Here is a 13,895-nt window from a genome sequence, read left to right as displayed (position 1 = left end):
AAAATTATTGGTTGTGCTTAACATATGCAACATTGTTTATAGAAGTTTTTACTGCTCTTGGCCAGTTTTCTCCCAGGGAAAAACACCTACACTGAGTAGTACCATAGGAAATTGCTATCTTTATATTAAAAAAAGAAACTTACCAGTGAAAATGAGCCATAAAGTTTTCCCTTGGCTGAAAAGTGTACCTTCTCTCCTAAGTCAGAGGCTTCCTAGACTCTCTTCTTAATAGAAATGTTAATTGGAGTAATGAATGTGAGAGCACACACATATTCCATAGATGCTATCTCTTACTCATTTTTTTAAGGTTTGAGAAAATCTCTTCATGACCCAATTTCAAATAGTGGTTCTATCGCATTTGTGTTTTTGACTGTAAGCTGCCTTGTTTTCAGAATGTAAGCAGGCATCAGACTACAAACTCATCCTGCTAAAATTTTTCAAAAATAATTCGTTAGTAAAAATTATTTATTTGAGGGGCACCGGGGTAGCTCAGTCAGTTAAGCATCTGACTCTTGATTTTGGCTCAGGTCATGATCTCACAGTTCGTGGGTTCCAGCCCCATGTCAGGCTCCACGCTGACAGCATGGAGCCTGCCTGGGATTCTCTCTCTGCCCCTCCCCTGCTTGTGTGCTCTCTCTCTCTCCCAAAAATAAATAAATAGGGATGCCTGGGTGGCTCAGTCAGTTAAGCGTCCAACTCTTGATTTCGGCTCAGGTCATGATCTCATGGTTTGTGAGTTTGAGTCCCATAGTGGGCTCCATGCTGAGCCTGCTTGAGATTCTCTCTCTCTGTCCCTCCCCCTGCTCTGTCTCTCTCTCTCTCAAAATAAATAAATAAACTTTAAAAATATACACATATATATACATATGTATATGTATATATATATAAACTTTAAAAACTAAATTAAAAAATGATGATGATTTGATGGCATTTCCTTAAAACAAACAGAAGAAATTATTTATCTTGCATGCTACTGAAGGTTTCTTTACCTGCAGATGGCTGGGAAACATTCTTGAAGACCTTTCTTTTTAACTAAAGATCCTTCAAGGCAGTACATAATGATGTCCATAACCTTTATAGAAAAGATACATATGTAAAGTTAATTTCAAATACTTAATTTTCCAAAATTTAAATTATTCACTTAGGCCTCATTTGCATGAAAATTCTAGACAGTTTGATCGCAATATTTACTTTAAAACTACACTATATTTACTAAAGCTACAGGAGATTTACTTTATACTATCAACTATTCTTTCTCCTACCTGTAAAAAAACAAAAGAAAGAACAGTAAAAGGAAGAAACAAGACTTGTTGACTTCAAAGGTGGTTCAGATTTATCTACAATACGGGTAGCTTTTATTCAAACACACTACATATATTGTTTGATTCATAATGGAAGGCATTAAAGAGGACATACTCTTCTAAGAATTACTCCAACATAGGCTAGTTCCCTGTGAATGGTAAGCGTACACAACGATTATTTTGATTTGTTAAGGAAATTTGAATAAGGTCCTGTGAAATGGTACAAAAGCTAATTCGTTTAATTGTCTCTCTTTCATTTTGAGATGCTGGAAATAAAAATGCTGATTTCTATATTGCACTGACCTATGTGATTTAGGCTGTTGCTGCCACATTTACAGCAGGATATTCTTACCTCTACGAGAAGATCCACAACATCTGTGGGCATCTTTTCAATAAGAATCTCAATGACTCTCAGAACTTCCCCTTTAGCTCGTGCAAGAGCTGTTGTGTGCACGCTCTGCTGTGACTGGGTATTTGCTGCAAGAGCTGTGTGTCTGTGCACCTGTGGAAACATTTCCGTGCTGTAGGTATGATTGACGCTCCACTCAGTTCTGCGTTCCCAGCCACTAGTTTGTTTTTCACTTGTTAATACAGTAGGGGAAAAAGGAGAATCAACAGAAACAAACCTCTTGGGGTGGGTCAGAAAACACTTGATTGCAAAAGAAAAGTATTTAGTACAGTAAAAGCTCAGCGAGTATTCTCTGATAAAATTCGCTAAGTTCCCGGGTATTATATGAGACCTTAAGACAACATTACCATGAGATTTCTCCAAAGACAGACTGAAGGTCTGTGAATTTGGTAGATCTGGTGCTGAGGTGGACAGCAGTTAGAAGATACCAGCAAGCAAAAGACAGGAGACTTGCTCTCAAGTAATAATAGTAAATGATGCTTATATAACACTTCCGGTCTAACAGGCATCATTGTAAGTGTCGTATTTCCCATATAAAGTGTCGTATTTCCCATATACCTCCAAAAACAACAGGCACTGTAAAGAATGTAAGTCCAATGTGATTTTTCTTCCCATACAGACTGTAAGTCTTCATCATTCAGAGGAGGAAGAACAGTGCTGGGCGCTGGGCCAGCCATGGAGGAGTGGGCATGAGGACGGGGAGGGGTCAGTAGTAACAGTGAGAAGAACTTCAGGATTTTACTCCAAAACTCTAAGGGAAGTGGTAAACTTATTTTTACAAAGTAGTAAATGTTAACTATTACATTGAAATAGTCGGACACTAAGAACGTGGGAGTCAACTGGCAATTCGTAAAGCATTAACATTAAAATATTTTAAAAAATACCTTTTCTAACCAAATGCTGGAGTACAGTAAATCCAAGGCGCGGCTATTCTAACAGTTCATTTAAAAATACTCATATGTGGGGGTGCTTGGGTGGCTCGGCCAGTGAAGCATCTGACTCTTGGTTTCAGCTCAGGTCATGATGTCAGTTTGAGCCCCACGTCAGGTTCTGTATTGACAGCGTGGAGCCTGCTTGGGATTCTGTCTCCCTTTCTTTCTGTCCCTCCCCCACTCATGCACCCGTGTTCTCTCTCTCAAAATAAATAAATAAACTTAAAAAATATTCATAAGGAAATGGTGAAAATTAATTTCAAAAACACAATGAACATAAATACTTATTTACTCTTTAAAGAGTCAGTTTTATGCCTGGCATTTATAGGACCTGTGTATGTGGTCAGACTGATGTAAGGTTTATTCAACATTCTCAAAATTACTACCTATGCATATTCAACTGATACAAAAACTGGTAAAAAAAAAAAAATTCCGTGGCTAATAAATCTGTTGATTCATACATATACTTCATATAAATATATAATATCTATAAATTATAAAAATATTACACATGCATATTTTAAATACAGTGTAATCTCACTTTACACACTTAGAAAAACACACAGCCTTACTCTACATATTTTAGGTATGAATTCAAAGTCCCATCACTTCATATAAACCGATACAACCGGCTATTAGGACCTTCCTTCCTCCTTTCCAGTTACCTTCACGTCACAAGTATTTGCTGCATGCCTGTTAAGGATGGCTCTGGGGCAGACACAGGCCCGGCAGGCTTCAGGTTATCAGGGCAGACTCAGAGGTATTTATTTAGTATTTTAAAAATTCATCATAGCTACAGGAAAAACAACTCAGACAGAGCTCATACCCCACGGACACCAACTCTGCACGTTATTCATGCTGAAATGGAATAAACCTTTAAAAAAAATATAGGAGCTGATCACCCTTTCCTTGTTCTCCCACTACTAAGACCCATAGGAAAGATCCTATAATTGGCTCATTGTTCTTTACTAGTTTTTCAGTTAGATGTGGGCAATTAGTTAGAACACTAAGAACGTGGGAATCAATCGGCATTCAAGTCTTTATCTGCGACATGTAATAGGAAAAACCATTAGCAAGTTTATGACTTACATTTTTGTTTACAGTTGAAGAGCCAATGTTAAATAAGTTAAGTTTTGATTACAGGCAGGAATTTATACTTGTAAAATATGAATACCTATAGCATATTTTAATTAGAATCAGCCTGCTATATTTCAGATGGAAAAATTAATTTCAAATATTTGCAAGTGAGTTAACTTTGAGAACAAAAACGAATACAAAAGCGCACGTAATGAAGGCATTGCCGTGGTAATCACTGTGCAGGCACACAGGTTCGTATCTATTCATTTCAGCACGAGATTATTAGCTTGCGTTGTTCTAGAACAAACTGGAAAGATTATTCGTGGATATGGACCCTCAGCTCACAAGGTCTAATAATTCCTCTAAGTGAGAAGGTGGAGCACCCAGAGAGGCTCCCTCACCTCTTTGGCGATAGTTGTGATGAAGGCGGGTGGTCTGGCAGTGGCAATGAGCGAGAGGGCGTGCCTCGCAGAGCGGGCGGAGTCAGCAGCCGGGCTAAGAGGCAGCCCCATTGTGATGCTAAACAGGGATCAGAAAAAAAGGAAAAGAGAAAAGAAGCATTAGAAATATAGACTGAAAAGATTAGACACAGCTTATAATGTCAGTTCAAGGTCAATGGGAGCACTCAAACAGTTAGAATATAATGGACTTGCAACAATGAGCAGTGATTAGGAGTCAGGGTGTTCTGGCATCAAATACAAAATCGAATAATTAACCGTGAAGATTGAAAACAGTATGTGCATCTGTCCAAAGTGTTAAAAACGCCTTGTTAACAAATTATCAAGAACTAGTACTGAACGCACATCCCAAAGCTCAGAATAAGGCAAGAAAGAAGACTGAGCTGGGCATTTTCAGTTTTTTTGCTAAAAAAAAAAAAAAAATGAAAGGTAATAATTTGTTTGTAAGGCCACATAAAAAGGCTTCATTTAAGGACACGTATCTGAAAGGAAGCAAAATTCACTTCTGTCCATAGAATTCTCAAAAGAACTGAAAATTGCAAAATTATTTCTAGTTTTTATAATTATTTTTAGTTTGAAATAACCTCAGTACTGTTAATTTACCTCATGGTCAATACTTTTAGTACCAATCTACTAGTCAGCATGTTCTGCCAATGGTTATTTTGTATTGACGCAAAAATTATATTAATGGATACTTATTTTCTCTCTATAAAGATCATAGGCATGGCATTGTCCAGGCTATATATAAGCATATATACATGATGAAATAAATCTTTCCAAGCTGTGAGACTATTCTCATAGGATAGTGATATTATATTCCTTTGCCAACCCTAAAACCTAAATATGACTTCTGTTGTAGGCTTCCTGTACATTTTACAGGGACTACTGTGAAAACTAGTTAAGACTTTTTATTAAAATGTGGGATGTGATCCACACATCAGCTGTACACAAGGGGCATTTTGCTACTCAGTAAGAGATGCATCATAGTTTCTCCCTCTAGTTAAATAAATTTGACACTTAAATACCCATAAGAAATTATATGAAGATTTTTCCTGCTCCAATTAAATAAGCATGCATGTTTCACGTGTAAACTGAATTATGTTTACTAAAAATTCTTAAAAAGTTTACAAATATTTCTATGATTAGTCTAAGAATCATTACTTTAACTTTTAGATGAAAATAAGTAGGCATTAGGCATTCTGATCACTGTTAACAGAAAGGTAAATTGATTATAAAGAATTCTGCTTATAATTTTTTTGTGACTGCTACATTGCTTAAATCTTTGACTGAACATCTAATGGTCTCCAGTCTTTTTTCCAAGCTGAGGGTGGATACAAAGCAGGATCTCAGACAGGAGGGTGGACAGCATTCCTTTGATGTTTACCACTAAAAAGAGATGTGAGCGGATGTACGCACATATAGCGCGCATGTGCAAGAAACAGGAAGCCCGCCAGGGCGAACATATCACCTCCAAAGACGATCCTGACATCCTAGGTACTCGGTAGGGGCTGGAAAGAGGCGCTTAACAGTAAAGCAGGGCGGGGTAGGTGGCCAGTTTCTTTTCTGGATTAAACTTTACTATTGAGAATTCCAGAAAAGAAATGTTCACCGTGTGAGCACTGTTGGCCTGGATTGGTTAATAATTATTGTAACGTTTAGATCACATTTTAAGAAATTCAAAAGCTGATTACACTTTCTAGATTCTGTATGATGTTTCTTTCGCCAATACAAAAAGGTGTTGATATTATCAAAAGGCTGAAACCAACAAAACTGGTATGTTAACTATATAATTCTGAGCAAACCTAACTCAAATTTCCTAAGATCAATAAAATCACAGAATGTTGGGAGTTGGAAAAGATCCCCAGGCAACAACCCCTGCCCGGCAGTCAGCCGTGGGGAAAGGATGTCTATCTCCTGGGCAGCCTGGCCCATGTCTGGAAGGCACGGCAGGGAGGAAGAACTGGAAGTGGAACCTGAGGTCTGGGTTTGAAATTGAACTTTCCTACACTATGTCCTCACGCCTCTGCCCAGGAAGGGGGTGGTATCAGCATTTTGTGAAGGGGAAGTTGGGTCCAGAGCTCAGTGAGGAGCCAAGGTAGTAGTGTGATGTCTTTCAGGACAGGGACCTTTGGAGCAAATAAAGGGGGGAGGGGCTTGACCATACTGTGGTTAACTGGATTAATGAACTGGTCGGTCACATGACCAAACTCTGCGACTTTGGATGAACGGCTAGACTGCACCCCTGAGTGAGGTTTCCAGTGGTATGTGGTAACACGTGGACTTCAGCTCTGTTCTTTTCAACGTCAATCACAATTGAAATGAAGATACGCACAGTTGTCAATCAATTGGTGTGGACAGAAGGTTGTAATGGAAAGCAACTGTACTAAATGGCAGAAATGGGATTCAAACAGTCCTCAAAAAGATCAAATTGAGCTGAAGATAGAAGTCTTATGTGTGGTACAAATGACCCAACTTTACAGGAATGGGAAGACCAAGCTTACAGAGCTGCGGTAAGGGTTGCGAGTGAAGCACAGATACATATGTTAATGACGGGGCTGCCTAATGGGCTCCATCGTATCAAGGGAAACATAGTGATAGACAACATGTTGCCCCTGCTGAACTTCGTGGTTCTGGCTGCCTGTCTGCCATCCCTGTGGCGGTACCGCCTCCTTAGTGGCTAAGGGATGGGATCTGCCTTCTGCAGGCCAAGTGTCGGAGGACCCTTCCGGAATACATGCAGAAGAGTCCCGTCTATTCCCAGCTGTGTGCTGTTGTGACCTCTTGCAGTTGGAAACCGGAGTTCTACTCACACAAACAGGATCCCACCAGACTCACCACCCACTGCTCTTCCAGCCCTTCTCTGTGCCCTCTGGAGAAAAGTTTAGTGGGAAGCCAAGAAGAGGGGGAAGGAAGGGAGAAAGAGAAGGGGAGAATGGGAATGAATGGCTATGCATGTGTGTGCTCACCTGAGGATGACCCGTGACGAGTGGATACTGTACCCCTAACCTTATGCTGTGCTCTTTGGCCACCCTGGACTGAGTAAGCACAAGGTATGTAGAATGGGCCTATTAGAGGACCCACTTCACAAGGCTGTTGAGAAGATTAAATGAGCAGGCAGATGGAAAAACCTCCAGCCAAGCCTCTCACCTGTATTATACATACAATAGATGTTTCTTCTGGCCCAAGGTGACTCTCACAAGCAGAAACAAAGTGAACAGAAAATGAGATGAACTAACAGCAGGTCACTGGTTTCAAGTTAAAGGCCTAGTCCCATATCACCCTTAGCCCATCTCAGCAAATGACCTTGTGAATTTGGGGAAATCGGCAAACTTCTTGTGGTAGGAAAAGTGGTCAAGTTTGGGGTCTGGAAGAGAAGCTGTAGGGTAATAGGTAAGGAAGCTAACCAAAGACCCATACGACTACTGCCCGTGATTTCAGCAGAAGCAGGGACACCCCACAATGTGCACAGGCGTCGATGTGTGCATTTGAGCGATTCCCACCATCAGTGTCTGACGGCCTAAGTGCAGGACGTCACAGTGTGGACACATCTGTTGTTCTGAGGTCAAGGTTCTGCACAGGTTCTGAGGTCAAGGTTCTGTTGTTCTGAGGTCAAGGTTCTGCACAGGCTCAGCATAGCCACAGTGCACAGGATGGAAGGTTTCACGTGTGAGAACAGAGAGGAGTGGCCAAGGCATAGGGGAAGAAGACAAACCTTTTCTCTCCTCTGTAGTCCACTTAATGCCCCACTGCCAGAGTAATCTTCCAAAAGCACTAACTTTATTTCATGGCTAACCTGCTTAAAAACCTCACTGGGTCCCAGTGCTTCTAAGAAAGATCTTAAACTCCTTGGCTTGAGGTCCTGAGTCCTCCATAATCTAGTTTCACTAACTCATAACTCAGTCTTTTCAACACCCATGCTCCTGAGGCCAGGATAATTTCAAAGTCCGTCCCTAGAATTCCATTTCTTTTCTGACTATGGTATGTGGCTTATGCTTCTCCACTACCCTCTCCCCATTGGCACACTCTCCTCCCTCCCTTCTGTTCAATTCTTGCTCAAGCCTGCGTGTTGGTCTGCAATTGCTAGAGCATTCAATTACAATCTAGTGAAACAAAAACACCCAACAACAAAACCCATTTATTCTAGGCTCTTAGCACTGAATCTGATTCTGCCAGGCATTATGAATTACTTTTGTATTGTGAACTCTGTGCAGATAGGTACCATGCCTTCTAATCCTGTGTATCCCCCCAAAGTGCCTAGTGCAGCCCTTGGACATCGTGGTAGCTGAATAGTTACGTGCTAAATGAAGTTACCCGGAAAATCCGGCAGGAAAAAAAAATCACTTAAGCCAGTTATTTGGCTGAACTGACCAGGCAATGAAGTCAAAGTAATTGATCTGGTAGTCCCAACAGACGAAGTCTAATTCTACATGTAGTTATCTTGCAAGTCAAAGGTGCACTGTGTATGTGATATATTTTAATGTGGGATTCTAACTGAATGAAGAAGGATCATACGCTCAGAGGTCAGAAATTAAAGGGGTGTCTGCCTTATTCTGGAATCTGTATGTGAGCACAGAACTCACTCTTCTCATCTGATCCTGCTTATCTGGCTGTTATGCAGATCATTTGTTATTTAGGTTTATAAGATGGGTCTTTAGTTTAAAAAATATGAGATGACATACTCTCTATTTTACTCAGCACTTTGGTGTACACATCCCATATGAAATACCAGAGATGATAGGTACTGTAAATAAAAATCATGAATAGAAAAATAGTTCACTCAGGCTGAGCTCATTCCTTACATGACTGCTCATTAATCCTGTTCTAACCCTTACTCCATTGTGGTAAAAGCATTTTAAAAGTTACATGTAAGGCCGCTATAGTTAAATGTCACCATCTACAATTGTCAGACTTCCCCATCTGTCAAATTAAGGAATACTCTATGAGAATATTCAGGGGGGGAAAAACCACTTAGACTTTCAGAGAACAACCCACAAATCATGGTCAACAGTATTATGGACTAAATGTTTGTGTCCCCTGAAAATTCACCCCAATGTGATGGTCTCTGGAGATGGAGCCTCTGGGAGATAATTAGGGTCAGATGAGGACATGTGGGTGCGGCCCTCACGGTGAGATCTGTGCCCACTGGAGAGACACCAGAAAGCTTGCTCTCACTCTGTCCCCGAGTGGTGGGCACACCGCGACATGGCAGCCAGCCGCCTACCAGCCCAGGGAAGAGGCCTCATTAAGAGACCTGCCTTGTCAGCACCTTGTTCTTGGACTTCCCAGCTCCGAGAACTACGAGAAATAAATTTCAATACCAGTCTGTGGTATGAGTTATGGAAGTCCAAGCTGACCAAGTCAAAGAGTAATAGGGCACTGAAAACAAGGCTCATGGAGAACAAAGACTGAAATTATCTGGAATATGCATACTTACAGAACAACTGGGAGTTCCATCTTACCCCTTCTGGGTAAAACAGATGTACTAATAAATGTCTTTAATGTAATCAAGAATCGTTAATTCTTGTCATGTTAAGCCTTAAATTTGATAACTCAAAGGTGGCATCAGTTTCTTAAACGCAAATGTGGCGAAGGCCCCAACAAGTGCCTGTCTTTTAGACCTACTTCCCATATGTTGTACACATTTACAACTAGGAGTTGTAATGTAAAATCTGTGCTAACAAGATTTAGTCAAATGGTTCCCTCAGATTATAAACTTTCTATTAAAAATAGATGTCATATGAATATGAAAAATAATTTAAAAATTTTCTTACATTTATTTATTTTTGAGAGAGAGACAGACAGAGCACAAGTCGGGGGGTTGCAGACAGAGAAAGAGACACGGAATCCAAAGCAGGCTCCAGGCTCTGAGCTGTCCGCACAGAGCCTGACGCGGGGCTCGAACTCACAAACTGCGAGATCGTGAACTAGTGAGAGTCTGAATTTGGTGCTCAACCGACTGAGCCACCCGGGCGCCCCAGGAAAAATAATTTAAATGTAAAATCCTCAAGCGCCTTATTGTTTGTATGATGTGTTCTTTTTTTTCTACTCCCTGCCGCTCAAATTTTTAAAAGTGTGGTTGAAACTTGAGTTAAAATGCCAATTCCCTTTTCTCCAATTCTACTTTATGTGGTTCAAAAAGAGTATTTCTAACATATGGGGCTTTCAAAGCATGCATGGTTTCCAGTGACTATATGTTTCTCTTTGAAAGTTTGATAAACTGAATATCCCAGAAAAGCAGTGGGTTTTGGCAATTCATTAACATCCCTCAGTCGTGGCAGTAACAGATGAGAGACCGCCCACCTTTGGCAGTGGGGGCCAAAACGGCTCTGCCCTTCTCTTTCAGAGTAAAGGCCCCGCAACGTGAACTAGGAAAACAAAACCATAAACAGACCACAACGCGTAGAGAATGGAGTCTAGTTTTCCAGTAGCAAAACAGTTTTTCCATACATTTATAAAGTCAGATTTTCAACCGTTTCTAACACTGTATCCTTATTTACATAACCATGCTGATCTAAAAAATGATGGATTTATAAAAAACATAATACTACATGTTTCTATTTTTCTCACCATTTGTTGCGATGGCTCTACCTATGATCTCAATGCAATGCAGCCTGCATTTTCTATTCAACGGTCCATCATGAATGAGCAGCCCATAATCATTAATTTAAAAACTTCCCCAGAGAGTCTACCTGTAGATCGTCTGTCACATAAAGGGTGGCATAACCATACGGGTATGGGAACAGCAGAATGGGAGTCGGGAGGCTCGAGTGACAGTCTCTACTCCTCCAGTACTGCTGAGATCTCAGGCAAGTTGTATTAGCTCTCCCAACTTTGTTTCTATTGAATAGCATCTTGAGAGCACCGGATTGAATGCTGCTGAAGAGTTTCATCTCTAAAATTCTATGACTTAATTGTCTATTGAATGCAAATCATGTGACAGGTGCTATGAATAAACATGAATACATGCATAATACATGGCCCAGGCACTCAAGGAGCTTCCTGATATTTAAATAGGCTATTTTTCCAGAAGGTACAAAACTCGTGATGGCAATGATTTCCCTCAGTGTGTTTTGAAAATCTGAAAGTACGCTGAAAACTCTGACTTGAGCACTTTCACGTCCTCTGAACAGGCTATCTTATTACTCCGCAGGCGCGAGGTGGAGAGCGGCGGGAGCAGACCTGGGTCAGCGAGACCTAGGTCTGAAACTCACCTTTTTCACTGACCGGTGTTTCTGTGGACAAGAGACAGAACCTCTCTCGGATTTGCTTTGTGATCTTCTATTATCATTTTTATCATCATTTTATAAAGGAAAAGGTAAAACCCATCCTCTTTTTAGCCCGGAATTCTATTCCCCAGAGATAACCGGGAAGAGGCTTATGTTCAAGTTTTACTTGGGCACACCCCACAGTTGAGGTTCTGCAAGGAATTAATGAATACAATGTAAAACAGTGTGTCTGGTCACTTGCCCTGCGTTTTAAGGAGCACTTGGGCATCTGCTGGGCATGCCTGTACTTCCCGTCTGTCGTTTGCAGGTCCTTGCTCTTCTGCCCCTCCTCACAATTATCCCGATGAAAGATGCAAAGAAAACTCTTCCCAGCATCCTTTCTGAGCACCCAGCCGTGACTCCTCCCCCCCCCCCCCCCCCGCCCCCCAATGCTCTGGGCGTCCATACCTTTCACACTGCTTCTCACTTCCCATCTGTGATTACCTCCAGACACATCTTACCCTTCCTTCGGACAGCAAGTGCCTTGGAGACCGGATCTTTGTTTGATGCAACTTTGTAACTATACAATACCCCATACTGTCCCTTCCGAATATCAACTACTCAGTAAAAGCTTGCTTACTTAACACAGTTTAAGGTTTGGTGAAATATTTGAAAATATTAGAAACCAACTGGTTTTATTTTTATTTCAAAGATGGAAAATTCTCAGTTCTATCTCTAAAAGAAAGTCATTTGAATTTTGGAAAAATGCCCTATCAATGGGGCCACCCATAGTCTTGCAGGAGACCTCTCAGAAATCATCTCTGACAGAGGATGTCAGTATGTGGGAGAGAGAGGAAGAAAGAAACTCTGCTATCATCTGTGGTCTCCAGAACTAGGCAGCAGCCTGGACTAGCCACCCTCCTCAGTCTCCTCCCTCACAAACTCACAAGAATGGGAATCAAGAGGGAAGCGTTGTGTATTTTTTTTTTCTTTTTCAATTAACGTGAACTGGAATTTTAAAAAAGCACAAGCCTACCATAAAAGCTTCCTCATAAAGCATGTGTAACATCGCAGTCAGAAGCAAGGTAGCTGAGCACCGTTAGGATGTACACAGCAAATCAGGCACAAAAGGGTGGCCCAGGAGGCCGGCATCATGCGGGTCCCCCCTGTGCATGTCCCTGCTCCATTCTGCCCCATCTCGGTCCTTCCACAGCCTGTACCAAGTATTCATGGATGGAACAGGCCATTTTCAATCTAAATCTTGTTATAGATTAATAAGCAAACATTTTCTTGCTTATTATGCAATTTATCATGATGAAAATTACATTGGACTCCTCAAGGCTACATGCTGATACATTCATTTATTCAGAGCTGTGTATAGAGAGTTATACTAATCTTCATGACAGAAAAGGATGTAATAGCAAGATTTAAATTACGTACTGAAGCGCTAAAGTATTTGTGTCTGTGGACATACTACATGTAGATAAAACACAGCACATCTTTATGTTTGCTGATAGAAACTTTGTGTACACGGATTTAAAAACAAAACAAAGCAAATTTTAAATACTATGTCTAAAATAAAGCCCATTACTTCTCCCAGGCAACAAAACAAGACTGCACACTGTTGAAATTGTGTTTAGATCAGCCTTGAAAATAGGCTATAAAATTAGGTCAAAACAAAATTCTAGACTCCTTGGAGGCTGTACAGGGCACCTGCAGCCAAGGGGGACAGCGAAGGGTTGGAAATATGTTCTGGGCTTTGCACAAAGGCCAGCTGCCTCTTACTATTGCTTCCAACTCACAGGCTCACTTTCTTCCTAATTCTTAAAGTCAATCAAGAACTGCAGGCCTCCTGTATCCAAAACCTATGCTGGCTGCCATTATGTCAATTATTCATTCTAGAAATGAGCTGCTCTTGGTCTGTGGAACATTGAAACAATGACAATGGATGGCGTCACCACTGACACTACCACCTGTTGGGAACATCCATTCAACCTTTTAACATGTGCTACGTACTCTTTTAAGCACTCTGCAAATACAAACACACTTAATATCAACCTTATGAGGCAGGTGCTTACCTAACTCCAACTTGTAGACAGAACCGAGGTTAAGAGGTGAAGTGACCTACCGAAGAGCGTACAGCTAGGGAGACACAGAGGTGATGTTTAGAAGTGTGGTTGTATGACAGGAAGTTGGGGGGGCAGGCAGTTGCCTGGAGAAATTCCTTCTCCTACCAACCCATCTTGGGACTCGGGGCCAGGAATACCCAATCTGCAGGCAAAGCCACAGTCCAGCCTCTACTAGCTTCTTCGGTCTCCACTTCCCGAGCCTAGTGCAGCCAGCAGAAAGACTACAGGCCCAAAGCCATGCTGGGTCATAAGGAAACCGTGGGCTATGAGAAAGACAACCATGATGAAAAGGGCAGAGATTTCTAGATTTTTCCAAGGTTAACAAAGATAAGAATGAAATGCCCATTGAGAAAAATCAAAGAGGTGACAACATTTGCATTTAGA

General features: G+C 41.1%; 1 protein-coding gene across 5 annotated transcripts in view; it reads right to left on the bottom strand.

The window, feature by feature from the left end:
* WDR7 (WD repeat domain 7) overlaps positions 1-13,895 on the bottom strand; it is a 352,075-nt gene that overhangs the window by 94,638 nt on the left and 243,542 nt on the right. For all 5 annotated transcript variants that reach the window (XM_019463951.2, XM_019463944.2, XM_053902762.1 and 2 more), the window contains 3 exons: positions 4,121-4,238; positions 1,654-1,803; positions 990-1,072 (listed from right to left, as the gene is read on the bottom strand). In XM_019463951.2, coding sequence (XP_019319496.2) covers positions 990-1,072; positions 1,654-1,803; positions 4,121-4,238 — 351 coding nt within the window. The remainder of the gene's footprint in view (positions 1-989; positions 1,073-1,653; positions 1,804-4,120; positions 4,239-13,895) is intronic.

The sequence above is a fragment of the Panthera pardus genome, unplaced genomic scaffold, assembly GCF_024362965.1.
Source record: "Panthera pardus isolate Hobbes unplaced genomic scaffold, ASM2436296v1 HiC_scaffold_15, whole genome shotgun sequence".
Taxonomy (NCBI): Eukaryota; Metazoa; Chordata; class Mammalia; order Carnivora; family Felidae; genus Panthera; species Panthera pardus.
The sequence above is the reverse complement of the archived record's forward strand: the minus strand, read 5'-3'. Positions and strand labels throughout refer to the sequence as shown.